At 38.6% G+C, this 18,001-nt stretch overlaps 1 protein-coding gene across 1 annotated transcript in view; it reads left to right on the top strand.

Moving 5' to 3' along the window:
• mettl16 (methyltransferase 16, N6-methyladenosine) overlaps positions 1 to 18,001 on the top strand; it is a 118,540-nt gene that overhangs the window by 82,133 nt on the left and 18,406 nt on the right. The window contains exons 7-8 of the mRNA XM_073053278.1: positions 7,673 to 7,742; positions 8,617 to 8,706. Coding sequence (XP_072909379.1) covers positions 7,673 to 7,742; positions 8,617 to 8,706 — 160 coding nt within the window. The remainder of the gene's footprint in view (positions 1 to 7,672; positions 7,743 to 8,616; positions 8,707 to 18,001) is intronic.

Raw genomic sequence — 18,001 nt, 5'->3', positions numbered from 1 at the left:
TGGATGAAATCCACTTCTGACACCTGTAAAAATAGAACCTGTTCGTTACCTGGGGACAGCCTTCCTGTGGCTTTCATTGTAGTTAATCATGGTTGAAAGCTGTTAATTCTTGAATGATTTTATCTTTTTACTGCAGTCAGCTTAAATATTTCGCCTTGCTGCTATTAAGTTTTGATTACTCACTGCTACACATTTGGTTGATTGCTTTCTGGTATCATCCAATTAGTAATTTTCATGTAAGGGTTGATAGTATTGCAGGTGTAACCTAGACAAGTCCAATCTTGGGCTTGTTAGCTATCCATGTAATACACCACCAGTTGTGAGAAGTGGTTAGAAATCAGGAATAGTTAATGTAGACAGTATTCCAATTTCTATTCTAATGGTAACTAAGCCTCACTAAACTTGGTCTGTACTAGTCATGTGGATATTGTAAGCCTGAGGCCCAGCAACACTAGGGAAAAATTAATTGAACCGAAGTAGAAAAACTGTATCTGAAACATAGAAAAGCGTTGGTCCATGAGTAAAGAACAAGGCTGTATGATTATTTATTGATTGTTCAGGCAAAGAGCCAGCCAGGATATGATTAGCAAAACAGTCAGCTTTTATGCTATGAACTTCTGTAGCAAACTGTATAATGTATAAAAATTAGGGTGAATGTTATAATGCTAATTACATGCAAAATTAAAAGAAGTAGAACTTTGTAGATAGATAGTTAGATACTTTATTCATCCCCATGGGGAAATTCAACTTTTTTCCAATGTCCCATACACTTGTTGTAGCAAACCTAATTACATACAATACTTAACTCAGTAAAAAATATGATATGCATCTAAATCACTATCTCAAAAAGCATTAATAATAGCTTTTAAAAAGTTCTTAAGTCCTGGCGGTAGAATTGTAAAGCCTAATGGCATTGGGGAGTATTGACCTCTTCATCCTGTCTGAGGAGCATTGCATCGATAGTAATCTGTCGCTGAAACTGCTTCTCTGTCTCTGGATGGTGCTATGTAGAGGATGTTCAGAGTTATCCATAATTGACCGTAGCCTACTCAGCGCCCTTCGCTCAGCTATTAAGTTTGGTTGAAGTCAGTAGATGTGGATCCACTATTGCAACATGCTCACTTACTCTTCCATTCACCATTTCTGCAGTGTAATCATTGGGTTGTTTCATTAGTACCTTTAGTTCCTTTTTCTCAATCTATGTAAGAACAGTGGTTGGTAATATAATCTAAGGATTAGCTTAATTTGTTACATGTACATCAAAACATACAGTGAAATGCTTAGTTTGCATTAAATTAAATCAGTGAGGATTGTGCTGGGCAGCCCACAAATGTTGCCACACTTCTGGTGTCAACATAGCATGCCCACAACTCACTAACCCTAACTGTACTCCTTTGGAATCCAGGAACAGACCAGGCTGCCTGGAGGAATCCCACATGGTCATGGGAAGAATGTACAAACTCTTTACAGACAGCTGCAGGAATTGATTGCAGTGCTTTAAAGCGATTTTGCTAACTGCTATGCTACTGTGATGGAACCAAGATTTACTTAGCTGATGGATTTCAAGGTCTGGAAATATAAATGATTAAGCACTAGCTCATGGATACAGAAAGCAATAAATAGTGTTACTAGGACTCTAGGATTCCTCAAAAGAGGTTTGGAATAGTAAAGTCAGTATGCTGCAGTAATAATTTTGCTCAGACATCACTGTTCTATTTAGACCACTCCAGTTAAGGAGTTAGAGGATAATCCTTTGAAGAAGAGTTATGGTAAGAATATGAGAACTAGATTATATTCCTTGAAATAATATTCCTTGAGGGTAATCGGAGAGACTTTATTCTAAACAAAATTCAAAAGAGTTTGCATTTTTAGCCAGAAAGAGCATCAACAAGTATATATGACAGTTTCATAACAGAATTTAGAAAGGAGGAACTAACATTTAAGAATGGCACCTTCCTTATCCTCATAAAGACACAAAACAGTTCAGAATTGTTGAAGTCTAGTCTAATGTAGGATTTATTATAATGTGGGCCCAAACAGCGAAAGTGGGATGCAGGAAATATTTCCTTCAACCCAAGACATGAAGATATGGAGCACTTTATTAAAAGAAATTCATGAATGACGCATTGATTTATGGGAGATGGCTCTTATTGGAAGATGGGCATTAAGAGATTATTAAGATATACAATGGAACTGCTAAAGCTAACAAAAATGGCACTGCAGGTTTTGCTGTAATCATAGTCAAATAGGCCCTTTAGGGGTTCATTTGATATTAAAAATGTCATCCAAGCCAGAACTGCTGTCTGTTTTAATTTTAAGTTTAAATGTTGTGGTCCTTCATTGGTTTCTCCTGGGTGCTCTTGTTTTCTCTCATTTGCCATAGGCATGCTTGTTGGTAGCTTAATTGGATGTTGTAAATTGCCCTTGTATAGGTGATGATTGGAGAATTGGGATGGGTTGGCAGTGCTGATTAATTGACACCACCCCCATTGTTCTGTCCCCTCCCTTCCCTCAGCACATTTCTCTGTTAGCCCGGCACCTCCTTCCCGTGTGTGTTAGTTTTAAAACCCCAGACAACAGAGGGTTCACTGTTATTTGCTGTGATTAAAATGATTATATAATTTATATTCATTCATTACATACAGTGTCATATGACTTCAGCAATCATGGTCTTTCTATGACCATGATTGTTGGCAAATTTATCTATAGAAGTGGTTTGCTATTGGCTACTTCTAGGCAGTGTCTTTTCGAGACAGGTGACCCCAGCCATTATCAATTCTCTTCAGAGGTTAACACAAGGAAATCCGCAGATGCTGGAAATTCAAGCAACACATACAAAATGCTGGTGGAACGCAGCAAGCCAGGCAGCATCTTTCATTTCAGTTAGTCTTGACGAAGGGTCTCGGCCTGAAACGTCGACAGTGCTTCTCCCTATTGATGCTGCCTGGCCTGCTGTGTTCCACCAGCATTTTGTGTGTGTTGCTCTTCAGAGGTTGTCTGCTTGGTGTCAGTGATTGCATATCCAGGACTCGTGATATGCACCAGCTGCTCGTACGACCATCCACTATCTGCTCCCATAGTTTCACATGACCTTGATTGAGGTGGTGGGGGGGGGGGGGGGTAGCTGAGCAGGTGCTACACCTTGCCAAATGGTGACCTGTGGGCTAGTGGAAGAAAGGTAGGGAAGGAGCCCCTTACACCTCCTTTGGTAGAGTCATATCCCCATCTTGCCACCTATTCATATTACAGTCTTTAATTCATTTTTGAATTATCAATAGCACACATTACCAAGAAGAATCAATTACTACTGTTAGTTTTGCTAAATTACTAAGAACCGATGGTATTCTATTGGAAAAGTGTATAGAGAAAAATCATAAACAAGAGAAAATCTGCAGATGCTGGAAATCCAAGCAACACACGCAAAGTACTGGAGGAACTCAGCAGGCCAGGGAGAATCTATGGAGAAGAGTTAACAGTTGACGTTTCAGGCCTAGACCCTACATCAGGACTGGTGAAAAAAGTTGAGAAGTCAGAGTAAGAAGGTGAGGAGAGGGAAGGTCGTAGGTGATAGGTAAAACTGGGAGAGGAGAAAAGGTGATGTGAAGAGCTGGGAAGTCAATTGATGAAAGAGATTAAAGGCTAGAGAATGTTGCTCCTCCAACCTGAGTGTGGCCCCATCGCAGCAGTAGAGGAAGCCATGGACTGACATGTCAGAATGGGAAGTAGAATTAAAATGAGTGGCCAACAGGAGATCCTACTTTTTCTGACAGACGGAGCATAGGTACTCAGCAAAGTGGTCATCCAATCTACATCAGGTCTCACCACTATACAGAAGGCCACTCTGGGAGCTCTGAATACAGTAGATAACCCCCAATGGTCTCATGTGAACTGTCACCTCATCTGGAAGGACTGTTTGGTGCCCTGAATGGTAGTGAGGGAGCAGGTGTAGGGGCAGATGTGGTACTTAATCAGTTTGCGAGAATAAGTTCCAGGAGGGAGATCACATTGGAGATGGCACAAATTACGGAGAATTATGTGCTGGATGGAGGCTGCTGGGGTGGTAGGTGAGGATAAGAGGAACCCTAACCCTGGTGGAGTGGCGGGTGGATGGGGTGATTGCAGCATTAATGGTGGAGGAAGGAAAACCCTCTTCCTTGAAGGAGGAAGACATCTCCTTAGTTCTGGAATGAAAAGCCTCATCCTGAGAGCAGAGGAATTGAGAGAAGGGGATGGCATTTCTACACGTAACAGGGTGGGAAGAGGTATAGTCCAGGTAGCTGTGAGAATCAGTGGGTTTATAAAAGATATCAGTAGATAAGCTGTCTCCAGAGCTAGAGACAGAGAGATTGAGAAAGGGGAGGGAGGTGTCGGAAATGGACCAGGTAAGTTTGAGGGCAGGATGGAATTTGAAGGCAAAGTTGATAAAGTCAGCGAGCTCTGCATGGGTGCAGGAAGCTGCACCAATGCAGTCATCAATGTAGCATAAGAAAATGTTGGGGAGTGATACTGGTGTAGGCTTGGAACAAAGAATTGTTTCATGTAGCCAACAAAAAGGCAGGCATAGCTGGGACTCATATGAGTGCCATGGTTTGAAGGAAGTGGGAGCAGCTGAAGGAGAAATTATTGAGAGTGAAGACCAGTTCCACCAGATGGAGGAAAGTGGTGATAGAGGCGATCACTGTTGGGTGTGGTGTCTAGAAAGAAACTGAGAGCTTTGAGGCCTTCCTGATGAGGGATAATGAAAATGAGACAATTGGGACCAGTGAACTTGAAATCATTGAAAAGATCAAGAGCATGTGAAGTGTCATATATGCTTTTATGGTATAGCTTACAAAGGGCTGGAGGAGAAAATTATTCATTTCCAGGTTGGATCTTGGGCTTTCTTGCTAGAGACATTGAAGCAAAACAAATTATTGTTGAACCTACTTTCAAAAATATCGAAACTACTTTGGTTCTAATTCAAAAGTGTCTACTTCTAGTCATTAGCTCTCGTGGCATTGTTACTGTGTCAGTCCAGAGTTACTCTCAGCAATGTTATAATGTTGGCTTAGCGGTTCTCTGGACCCTTCACAGCTCCAATGCCATATTTAAGTCACTGGCAAAATCAAAGGTGGTGACAAATCAGTATATAGTAGGGTAAATCTGGCTAAGTACCGGCACAGAACCAAAAATATGATTATTGATGACAGAAGGAAGAAGCTGGAGGTCCATGAGCCAGTCCTCATTGGGGGAATCAGAGGTGGAGAGGGTCAGTAACTTAAAATTCCTAGGTGTTATCTTATTGGAGGTTCTGTTGTGAGACCAGCACGCAAGTGCTATTACAAAGAAAGCACAATAGGACCTCTACTTTCTTAGAAGTTAACATAGATTCAGCATGTCATCTAAAACTTTGACAAACTTCTATAGATGCACAGTAGAGAGTATCATGACTGGTTACACCACAGGCTGGTATGAAGCCTAATGCCAGGGGAATGGAAAAGTCTACAGTAAGTGGTGATACAGACCCTCCATCACAGGCAAAGCCCTTCCCACCACTGAGTGCATTTATAAGGAGCTAAGCCACATGAGGGCAGCATCCATAATTAAGGACCCCCACTATTTAGGTCGTGCTGTCTGCTCACTGCTGCCATCAGGAAGGAGGAACAGGAGCCTTAAGTACCACGCCACCAGGTTCAGGAATAGTCATTACCTTCCAGTCATCAAGCTCCTGAACCAGCCTGGATAACTTCACTCACCTTAATTCTGAACTCATTCCACAACCTGCAGACTCACTTTCAAGGACTCTACAACTCATGATCTCAGTATTATTTCTTATTTGCATAATTTGTCTTCTTTTGCACATTGATTGTTTGTCAGTCTTTCTGTATTTATAGTTTTTCATACATTCTGTTGTAATTCTTTATTTTCCTATAAATGCCTGCAAGCAAATGAATTTCAAGGTAGTATATGATATATGCATATTTTGATAATTAATTTACTTTGACTTTGTCACCACACTGCCCCAGGGGCACCCTACGTTACATCATCATGCCACCGCAGGGGCTCCCTGCATCATGTCAGCATACCAGCCTCGGGAATCCCATCCACATTGTCATTTCGGTTCAGGTTCTCATTTGCCACCATCAGCATGGTCCTTATTAAACTCCTGGTCAGTCTGGCCAATTTGTAGTGTTGATTAGCGAAGTGTCTGATAACCAACCTTTTCATGTGATGTATATATTTCAAGTTCAAGTTTATTGTCATCTGACCGTACATGTATACAATCAAATGAAGCAACTTTCCTCCGGATCACAGTACACCCACAAAACATATATCATAAACAGCAAATAAAATAAATATTACCATAAATAAGTTAATAAAATATAATTTTATGTTTATCTTTATATTTAATATTATATACAATATATTTAATATATTATATATTTATATTTATTTTATATTTATTTATATTTATCTGTGCACAGCACAGATAAACAGTTAAGAGTATCGTAAACAAGTCGCTGTCCTGGTGACGAGATCTCGGTGGTGGCAGGGTATTCGTTAGTCTCTCAGCCTGAGTGATGAAGCTATTACCCAGTCCGGCAGTTCTAGTCCTAATGCTTCTGTGCCTCCCTTCTGATGGTAATGGGTCAAAGAGATTGTGAAATGGGTGGTAGGGATTCTCAGTAATATTTCTAGCTCTCCATCTGCAATGCTCCCAATAAGTTTACAAATAGGGGAGAGAGAGACCCCAGTAATTCTCTCAGCGGCTTTTACTGCACTGTGTAGGGTTTTACAGTCTGACGCCTGCAGCTTTTGTACCACACACTGATGCAACGAGACAGGACACCCTCAATGATGCTCTTGTAGAAAGTTGTCAGAACGGGTGTGGGGAGCCTTGTACGCCTCGGGCTTCGGCTGTGCTTTCTTGACTAAGGAGGTGTGGGTCCTGGTTAGACTGTACGTTATGGGCACAACAAGGAACTTTGTACTCTTTACTCTCCACGCCTGAGCCATTGATGTGCAATGAAGAGTGCTCAACCTGTGCCTTCCTGAAGCCCATAATCAACTCTTTTGTCCTTATTGAAACTCGGGTATATCCAGTACAAAAGGACTGTAGGAAATTGTCAGGTAATGATTGGCATGTATATTTTTCCTCATTGAGAGTGTGGCTGCTAAACCCAGAATGAGGGAGCATTGGCTTCCTATATCTATTAGAACTGATTTTAAAGTTCTCTATTTGTTTTTAAAGCTCTCAATGGTCTGGGACCAGAGAGCAGTACATCACAGAATCAGTTTCATTTTATAATCCTGCTCAAATTCTGCAGTCTACTTCCATCCGTCTCTGAAATTTAAACAATCTCCCTGAAAAGGTAATTGGCAGATCAACATTTTTGACTTAGTCTTCTAAACTGTGAAACTCAATACCTAAAACTCTAAGGGATGGAGACTCAGTTGTCACTTAAACGTCAGCTCAAAACCTATTTATTTAACCTTGCTTTTAAGGAACATCTTTTTCTCTTTTATTTTCATGTTTGCACTTTGAGCTACATCATTTGTATAAAAAGTCCTCTATAAATAAGTTATTATTTTGCTTTAAATACTGTTTAAATCCGCTTAAAATCTGAGTCATTCAAGCAGTTTGAATGCATTAAATAGCATTGCAAACTTGATTATTTTTTTCTTTTTCCAGGTGGTACAGCTGCATGTTGGGAAAAAAGTGCAGTTTGGTTCCATTGAAAGAGGAACTTCGACAACAAGGGGTAAGAGTAGAATGAGAACGGGAGAAAATGAGACTGGGCTATGATTCTAAAGAGTATTCCAGCCAACATTCTGCTTAGCCACTGAAATGATACTTTGTATGCTACTGACAGCGGGGAATTTGGCAGATACATAATGGTCATCCTGTATTGACATTCTTAAACAGTTTTTTGGTCTTTTTTTTAAAAACTTAGTTTGTACTTTTGAGTTCCCAAGACAATTTGTGTGTCTGTGTTATCTGTCTTATGAAGAAGATAGAGTGAATTATTCACTGGCAATATCCTTACTGTTTCATCATGTGGTTTGTTCTCCATTGAGTCATTGAAAGGAAAAACAGTAAAAGCAAGCTATTTTCCAAAACACAAAGCCAACTGGCAGCACTCCAGTCTGCCTGCTCCTAGATAATTACAGAGGCAAGGGTGAAGGTCATTTACCTATTTCACAATTGAGCTAATGTTTGACATAGGATCATTTCATTTTTAAAAAGGGGGATATTTGAAAATAATGAAGTTCTGATCCCAATGGCTATGGAAGGATCTGCACCATTAATGAGTCAATGTGCAGAACAAATTTAATTAAAAAATAGCCATCCCAGGAATTGACTGTGAATAATTTAAATTGACACATTGAAGCAGTTAATCTTCTTCAGCTTTATGTGCACTAAAATTATATTTGGAGGGGGGAAAAAAAAGTAAATGATTACTATTTTCTGCTAAACAGTGCTTGGTTTGGCGTAGAGTTTGCACCATTTCACTGAATTTGTCATTGATTGACGTAACCAAAATTGGCAGCCTCGGGCCAGATGCATCTGTTAACATACAATCAGTCAAGCTTTTGTTTTTTTTTGTGTCTAAACACCTGCTGTATGTCACCCAGGTCCCTAAAGTCACCCACACTGAATTCTGTCAAGGACGAACCATGAGGTGGGCTTTGGCATGGAGTTTTTATGACGATGTAATTATGCCTGTAAGTATTGCGTTCACTGAGGTGTAATCAGTCCTCAGTCTTCTATTCCAATTTAAAATACAATGGAAGATTACAGACAGGTCCAAATATTTCCATAATCTTGCCAACATTATTAAAGTAGAGTTTAAATGTGTACTCTGCAGGATAGAATAATATTACCTTGTACTTCTAAGCCCCGGCTTTACAAAGAGTGCTGAGGTCTAAAATTAAAATATATAAGAAGTAACTAATAGAATTCTGTTGTCATTGGATGTTGCTCTTGCAGTAGTTATGGATCAACATAATTAGCTCTTTCACTGAATGAGTTCTGGCCCAAAGTCAGTGGGTGAATAAAATAATATTATTAAATCAATATAGGTTGTAAATATAAGTTAAGTTGCAGGTTCATGATGCTTTAATTTTACAGCTTCAAAATTTAAATTTATCAGCATTTGAAACCCTGTTCAGTGAATTGTTGTGGACTACATAATTTTGTTTCTGTATTTTGTTAATAGAGGAAGCTACTTTAAATGGGATGTGTAACCCAATCTGGGTACAATCATTACTGTCATTTATATTTGTAATGTAGAAAAAATATCCCACTGTGCTTCAAAGAATGTAAACAGAAAATAATTATTTGTTACCTGAAGGAGAGAGAAAATAGATTTGAATCCCAGCCTCATTTGACACGTCTAGCAAAATATTTAGAATAATAATGGATTCACCTTCAGAACCAACTTTTGAAGACAACATGCTAATCTGCTGGATTAGAGGAAGCAAGGACTTGTACCCAAATTAGTGAATGATATATCATAAAAAAGTGTTGGAAAAAGCCTACTGCGCACAATCTTCTCATTGGAACCTCATTACCAGCTACAAGGGAAATTGGAAGCGAGTTAGCTCTTTCAGATTGGTGCAACAGGCATTTAATTTTCTTCAACTGATACTTCGCTTAATGTAATAGAATGCCCCACTGTGCTTTGCAGAACGTAAACAGGAAATAATTATTTTGTGCTTAAGTTCTGTAAAGCACTATGGTTTTACTTTGATGTCCTGTTTCATATTTTCAGAAGTTCGTAAAGTTAAAACCATAATTCCATTTCCTTAAAACTTAGATGTTAAGGAAATATCCTTTTTTACTCTTGAGAAAATATGTATGGCATTCATACACTTTTGTATTTTTAAATGGTAATAATGAGTATTTAGTACAGCTTTCTTTGAATGAATACTTTCAGAGTCCAGTTGTTCCTGTACTAAGGTTTACTTCCCTCACAGTTGAATGTTTTTGATCCTTACCTGTAGTATTTATTTTGATTGTCATTATAGTTATAGTTGGGCTTTTTGCCCCAGTCCAGTAATAAATAACCTTTTTCACTCCAATCACTTGTGGAAATGGTTCACTTTTATTTGAGTTCTGATATAATCTTAGGAATACCACTATAAATAAGTGGCTTCAGAGTTACATTTTCATTTGGCTGATGACAACAATCATTTTTGTATTTGAGATTACTGTAATCTGGATACATATCTCCTACGTGATCGTTTGCAGTACTTAATGCTCACAGATTATTGTGGATTGTGATGGTGTTGTAACTAGTTATCCCTCCCTTTTTTACTTTCTCCTGTTTTTTCAATTTGAACGTGATTTGAGTGGAAGAATGGGATCCAAAAGAAGCCATAACTTTTGGTTCATTCCCAATTCAACATACAATTTTCTCCAAAGACTCATGAACTGTTTTGAATTTTTTGTGCACAGCACATTTTATTTTATAAGTAAAGGATGTCCACACTTTAGTGTAAGAAATTATTAAAGTTGCCTTAGGCTGGGCTTTTCATTTTTTGAGAGCTTTCATCTGTCTCCAATCAATCACATAACTTCATTATCTTTCATGAGACTCCTCAGGCAATTGGGAAAAGACAAATAGGGATGTTGATAGAGCACTAAAGCTTTATTTTTAATTAGCCTTGGAATTTGTGAGAATCTCTTGACATTATGTTTCTTCCTTTTGTTCATAATATTAACTGAATATCCCTTCATACAATTTTTTAGTTTTAATTTTTCTCCATTTTTTCTATTAAAAGCATTAAACTGTGAAATAATTTCTAAAGAGACATGATTCTCCAGCTACCTCTCCAAGTTTCTAAAGGTGATGCATTCAAAAGACTGCTGTCCTTTGCTGGATATGATAAAGGCATCACAACCTAATTGTATTCACACAGGCAGATTTATAACAGGGTCATTGGATACCTTGTCTGGGGATGGTGGCCTTTCTTTACTTTATTCCATTGATACCTCAGCTTTGATTTATTATCTGAAGCAGTTTGACATTAGAACACAGGACCCTTCTGCTCTATAAATCCAGCAAATGGGACATGAAGCAGAGTTATTCTGTGTTAATTCAAACCCTCAATCAAAGTGCATGGGCACAGACAAATACAAGCCTCCCTCCAAACAACATTTTGACGTCTTTCAGACTTGCCTATTGCAATAATGTTGTACAAATTTCCATTTACTAAACCATACCCACCATACGACAAAGTGATGAAACAATTACTCAGAATTTCAATGTTAATTTGTTTCTTCAGTAATAGAAAGCAAATGCTGCAAGGATTTTTAATTACAGTCTTTATAGTTGCCATTCTCTTTTGATAACATACCCCATACTCCAATGTATAATAATGGAAAGTATTGTTAAATTTCAAAACATTTTTTTCTTGTTGAGCTATTCTTCTTCCTACATTTTTGCAGTCGTACTAAGATTCGCAGTAGTTTATGTGTTACTTGGCAAGTACTGTTTTTTTTCTTTGCAGCCTTCCCCAGTTACAGAGAGAAACCTCCTGGGGTACTTCTGCCTGTTACTGTGTTCCCCTTGGGCACAGTGTGGGATTCTCAGGCTTGTTAGTGTTTGTGTTGCACAGTCTGGAGCAGCAGTGACACACCAGCTGATACACATTAACTGCTTTGCAAATTAATGAGGTTTTCTTTGGATATTCTTCTCCATTTTTTCTATTTCTGCTTATCTAGAAGTAAATATTATGCACGTTTGTCATTGCTAAGACCTTGTCAACGTAGATCCTCGTTTAATGGAGCAGTTTGAACATGTAATCATTGGAAATTAAGGACTCCTGCTGCTGTCTGGGAACATAAGTCCTTGTTAGTTTGGACCCTGATTGATATCTACGCATTACACCAGGTTTAAAGTGAATTAGATGGCTGGTGAAATGACCTTGCCATAGCAATTTCAACCAGATATCTCTACAGGAAAAGGTTCAGCTGAAGTGACTTATCCTTGGATAGAGACATGAGATGTTTAGCATTTTTATTAATGCAGTATTTTGTAGAACATTGACCAAAGTCTAAATGTGTCAAGTGGTTCCAAAGATGTATGATATTTTGATAATTAGAGGAAGATTGAAATGAAGTCTAAGTGAGGGCTGGACACTGCAACACTAATATGATTGAGAGCACCCAGTGAGTTTGGTCTGAAAGTCATAGATCAAAAATTAGAGCAATTTCTGATTTAATTAAAAACTACTTTTAAATGCATTTGAACATGTAACTTACTTAAAATAAGCATACCAGATACTCTGCTTCTTGGACATTGTGCACAATTATGTTTTTGGCATTAATAAACATGTCAAAACAGAGAAGAAACTGACATTTGTCAGTCTGGGTAACAGCATGTTGTTAATAATGCATTCCCTAGCCTTCCATTAGATGCACTTAACCTGCTACCAGTGTGCTGGTGGCTTCTGATTCGCAGTAACCCAGCAACAGTTCCATGCAGTGTAGCGGTTGATGTGCACAGCGATTAGTAATCTTCTCAGGGGGATTCTTTTCTCTCTTTGACCCACTCACCTCCTGAAGACCTAGAATCAGGATAGGCTGCCAAGAAACACAAAAGGAAAGGAGCAAGTTAGGCAGAAAAAATTGGCCTAGTTTACTTCCCCTTCATGTGGCCAGTGGCTGAATTTTCTTGATGCTTTTATCCTTCGAGAGGCTAGAAACAAAAGGAGATGTGTTAGTTGTGAATCAACACGGACAATTGATTTTTGTTTTGTTTTGGAAAATCTTTTTTCTGCCCTGATTACCTGAGCCGTGCGCCAACTGCAGGCAAACAAACTATCTCTGACGTGCATCCATCTCCCAAACTAACAGTGAAGCTTCAGGTTCAAGTTAAGTTAAAAATTAGTCCTCTTTGAAGAGGTTCCAGGAGTTCAATGTTCTGGTTAAAACCATCCAAACATCCTCCAGTTAGCTAGTTGGTCATCACAGTGCTATTTATTAGATACTGCAGGTGCAGAATGGTGCAATCTTTTTTCTGCATCATAATCGGTATAGTACAGAAGTAATTAATTGTGTGAAAAGGTAATTAATTGTGTGAACCATTTTGAGACAGTCTGATAATAAGATATTTAAATATTCCTTCATGTTTTCACTAGCAGTTTATGTGAATAGTCAAGGAACTGGTCTCCCATTGATATACAGGTCTTGCGCAACAATTTCCAAAGTCAGGATTTCAGTGATTTCATTCATATCTTATTTTTTGATGGATTTTCTCTACTATGTGTTAAAAGTCTTATTTTTACCTGTGTCATCATCTGCAGTTCATTGTGGAATAATAAAGGTTTTGTTACAGAATGAGGCAGTTCAGAAAAATAGACTACAAGTTTTCAAACAGAGCTCTCTTCTCATAGAACTATTTGATTCAATGACCAATCCAGCCATTGAGCCAGTGCTGACTTTTTAAAAATAAAACAGATTTTCAGCTGTTCCACTCCTGTAGGTTTCCCCCTGTAACCTCATAATGAGAAAACATGCCAATTGAGGAAAATTAATTCAGTTGAGTGGAAGAAGGATTTGGCCCAGGTGAATTAAATCAGAGATTGAAGAAAAAAGAGCAGTGAGCAATGTTTTAGAGGAAATAGTTCAGACAGAGATTTTGGCTTATTTTCTGAGGGATGGCAGATGAACTGAAGGATATCTATAGCTAGGATATCCACCCCTAACTGGAAAAAAAAAATGGTGTGTGTGTGTATAATCTACAGAAGTGAAAGGGCAAGTCCCCATCTCCCTCTTTTTTATTGTGGCTTCTTCCCCCTTTCTTTCCAGTCCTGATGAAGGATCTCGACCTGAAATGCCTACTGTTTATTCATTTTTGTAGATGCTGCCTGACCCTCCAAGTTCCTGCAGCAATGTGTGTGTGTGTATATATATATAATGGACTTAAAGCTCTCAAGTCATTAACAAGCCAAGAAATACTGAAAGTTCAGTGGAGAGCTAGAAAAGAAAACTATAAAAATTAAATTAGTAGTAGAATCATAAGAATAGGGTTTCAGAATCAGGTTTAACATCAATGGATATGTCATGAAATTTGTTGTGGTGAAATAGGGTTTCTACTATCCTGTGAGCTAGAACATAGATTTAATGGAGGACAAGGTCATGCCAGCCACTCTTTGATTCTTATTGCCATTTAAGGGGTAATTTATAGTAGCCATTTAACCTACAAGCGCATCATTGGTTGAAGCTGGAGCACCGAAGCAAACTCTACATTTAAAGTACTTGAACCCAGGTTGCTGGAGCATAGAGGCAGCAACACTAACTACTGTACCATTATGTCATGTATAGATGAATTTTCAAATGGCATTTGATATATTGGCCCTGATCGTGATGGGGACCAATAAGCAAGCTGCTGCAGAGTCCATATCAGCCCACTCCTGCAGTGATGTGGAAACGTACAGAATAGAAATTGAGTGTGGGTCCATCTGACCTTTCGCTTTAGCCAGTCCATAACCTACTGTGAGGTATACTCAGATACAATCGCGTCTGGTCCCTTAACCTGTGCTCACATTCTGACACATCTAGCATTATCCAATTTTGTTGAATAGGATGACTAATTTTAATTAAAGAGATAAATTTAAGTAAGATTTTAGTAAGAGTTTTGTTTTCTTTATATCTTCTGTACGCATGTTAATTAGACTAGCTTTTTAAGTAATTTCAACTTTAGTTAAATAATATGCAGCTGTTTTTAAATGGCTGTTTGCAAGCCACTAAAGTCAGTGAACCAGAGCATTGATGGTGTGGGCAGAATGGTGTTGGAGAGCTTGTCTTCAGATAAATCCCTCTCAAGGCCTGATTGCCAGTTGCAGCCCATTCCCACTGCAAGACTAGCACAGGCTGGCAGCCATGGAAGCTATGTGGTCCAGACTGGCAGATCTAATGTGGGTAGCTGCATAGCAAGAAATTTAAAACCAGAAAGCAGAAAAGGCTAAGGGATGAACTCTGAGCTGTTGAAAATTTTGAAAGATTATGAGTAGGTCTGTGGTGAATTGATGTAATAATGAGAAGATGCTAAATCTGAAACCATTAAAGAGGATGGAAAATAATTATTACTTAGAGATTAGGTACAGTGCAAAATCTCTTGTGTTTGAGATTAGATATACTGTAGATTTAATGCCAAAGCTGAATTAATAACTCCTACAGAGGATACTTGCACAATGACTTAGAATGTTATACTTATAGGAAATGATTAGGCAAATGGATGTCTTGAGCAGAGAAAGCCATCAGTGCAAATTTGATGGGCCGATTGGTCTGTTTTCATGTGATGCTACGATTCTGGTGCTGCTTGTTAAGTGTGCAGCTCACTTTGTCAGTATTTTATTTACTTTCATCCTAACACAATACTACAAATGGTGCTCTTTCATATCATCCAAATGCATGAGTTTATGTAAATGTTTATTGTTGATAAGATGGCATAAAACACCAGACGTGGCAAATTTCCACTGGTGTATTGTTATGTAACAAGAAGAAACTACTATTCTAAGGACATTTAGCTGCTTAGACATTGCACAATGTTCCGGCCATCATTGTCATCAACATAATCTATGTCACATTCGCCACTGGAATGCTATTTTTGAAAGATGTATATGTGTTGTGATGGAAATAACTGGTTCTTGGAGTCTCAACAGTAGAGGCCTGGACACACACATTTTTAATAATAAGGAATTTATTATTAAAGGGGAAGTCAGGTCAACACAAGCAACTACAATACACAGGAAGCGGTGTGGGGACAGGGTACAGTTACACATACAAAGAACAAGGGAAAAGCACTACAACAGCTATCCCCCTTGACCTTGGATAGCTGCGGCTCCCTTACCAGGACAAACGATAGACCTTCCCAAACATAAATCAATGCACTTACCTTCAATGAGGTGGTCTGTAAGAGAGACCGAGCCAGGGACAAGTCTCACCTTTTATAGCATGGAGCTGGGCGAGATAATCCAGTTAAGGTGACCAATAATTTAGGTGTGCATTGATTAGTTGGGAGGGACCAAATGTTGATTGGCATGTGGTGTGTCCTCCGACCAGCCAGGTGGCAGTGCATCTGTCATGTGGCCGGTATCTCTGGATACAATATGATATTCTTATGTAATCTTACACTGAAAGTATTGAAAAGACCTCACTGCGAGGCTCCTTTCGGGATTGGCATGCTCTAAAGGGCGACACAGTGGTGTAGCAGTTAGTGTAATGTTTTACAGCGCCAGCGATTGGGCTTCAGTTCCTGCCGTTGTCTGTAAACAGTTTGCAATTTCTTCCAGTGACCATATGGGTTTCCTCTGGGTGCTCCAGTTTCCTCCCTCATTCCAAAGACGTATGGGGTAGTTTGGGTTAGCATATTGTGGGCATGCTACATTGGCAACACCTGCAGATTACTTCCGACACGTACTTGGACTGTGTTGGTCACTGATGCAAAACAACACATTTCACTGTATGTCTCAACATACATGTGACAAATAAATCTTATAAAATGTGGCTACACCATCACCTATACGGGGACAATTAAGACATACATTACAACTGCTGATATTTCAAGTGACCTTATTTTATGAGACCATAAGAGAATGTTGGTGTGCCCTCTTTTTGTCTCCTCCTGTGCATTTATGGTGTATTAAATGTAGATCTATATTTAACTCAGGTCCCAGAGCTATGGAAATGTGCTTAGTTTATATGGATTAACTTCCACTGTTACTGAACAGTATTGTAAACCAAGTCAGTTAATTTAAGGAGGATATGGAAAATCTATCCAGTGTGTTGAATTCAAGTGCTGGAACAGAATTGTAACAAATCCTTTCCAATGATGAGGTGATAGAAAAAAACAATGTAAAATAATGAACACTTAACCCTCTTCCTTTCACAAAGCCCAGCATTAAGCATCAACTAACATTTATCATTCTCATTCTGTTTCCTTGTGTGGATGATCCCATTCCATCAGATTCCAGATTCTAGGGAAAATCGTACAATATCACATTAATGTACTTGGGTATTTGTTTTGAGACACTGTTAAATGAGTTAGATATAGAAACATTGCTCTTATGTCTATTACATATGACTCAGGCATTCCTGAAATGGTAAGTCCTCCATTCTGGAACACGATTACGTCTCCTCTGTGATTAAATTTATAAAAAGCAAACAAAATAAAGATTTTGAATGCAGGTCTCACACGCTGTTTTTAGGTCCTAATCTGTACCTACTCACTATGTGTGTGAGTAGTTTGGAAATGACTCCATTCTGCAAAAATAGTGTATTAAAGCAAAGCTCTGTACTGGCGTGCATTGAGAGTTATGCTTTTCAGTTCTTGGAGAGCTGAAAAGTCCACCTCGCCTGTGGAAAGTGCCATGAATAGCTGCAAAATACAGAGCAGAGGGGAGTAAATAATGTAACTTCCTTTCTCCGAGTGTTGTAGAAGCTGGATCATTAGACATTAAAAGTGCTGACGGAAAAGTATTTGAAAGATTGAGGGTTATGGGGAACCTGCGCAGAAGAGGGGTTGAGGTCAGCATAGATCAGCCATGATAATGTTGAATAGCAGGGCAGGTTTGAGAGGTCTAGTGATCTACTGTATTCTACTCCTATTTTCTTGTGTTCTTCTGCCAGCCTTGATAGCATACAAAGTCTCTAGAGATAGCAACATCACTTTGTTTACGAAGCTACCGCTGGCATTATACCACCAATCAGCTCCAGCAAAGTTATGTAAGCAAACATAACAATGGCTTCCTTCAGGGCTTGGTCAAAGATGTGTGAAAAACAAATAATCAGACTTAAAATAGCATCATCACTTTTGCAGTTTATAAGGAAAAAAATAATTCACGGTATTCAAATTTGTACTAAACTTGTAAAATGGAAGAACTATTTCTGGCAAATATTATACTAAAAATACACTAAAGCTGCTTAACTTGCATATTGTTGGGATGCCTTTAAGAAAGGATAGCATAATTCACATTATGTTAGTAAATGTCCAACTTAAAACATATAACT

The sequence above is a fragment of the Hemitrygon akajei genome, chromosome 8, assembly GCF_048418815.1.
Source record: "Hemitrygon akajei chromosome 8, sHemAka1.3, whole genome shotgun sequence".
Classification (NCBI taxonomy): domain Eukaryota; kingdom Metazoa; phylum Chordata; class Chondrichthyes; order Myliobatiformes; family Dasyatidae; genus Hemitrygon; species Hemitrygon akajei.
The sequence above is the reverse complement of the archived record's forward strand: the minus strand, read 5'-3'. Positions and strand labels throughout refer to the sequence as shown.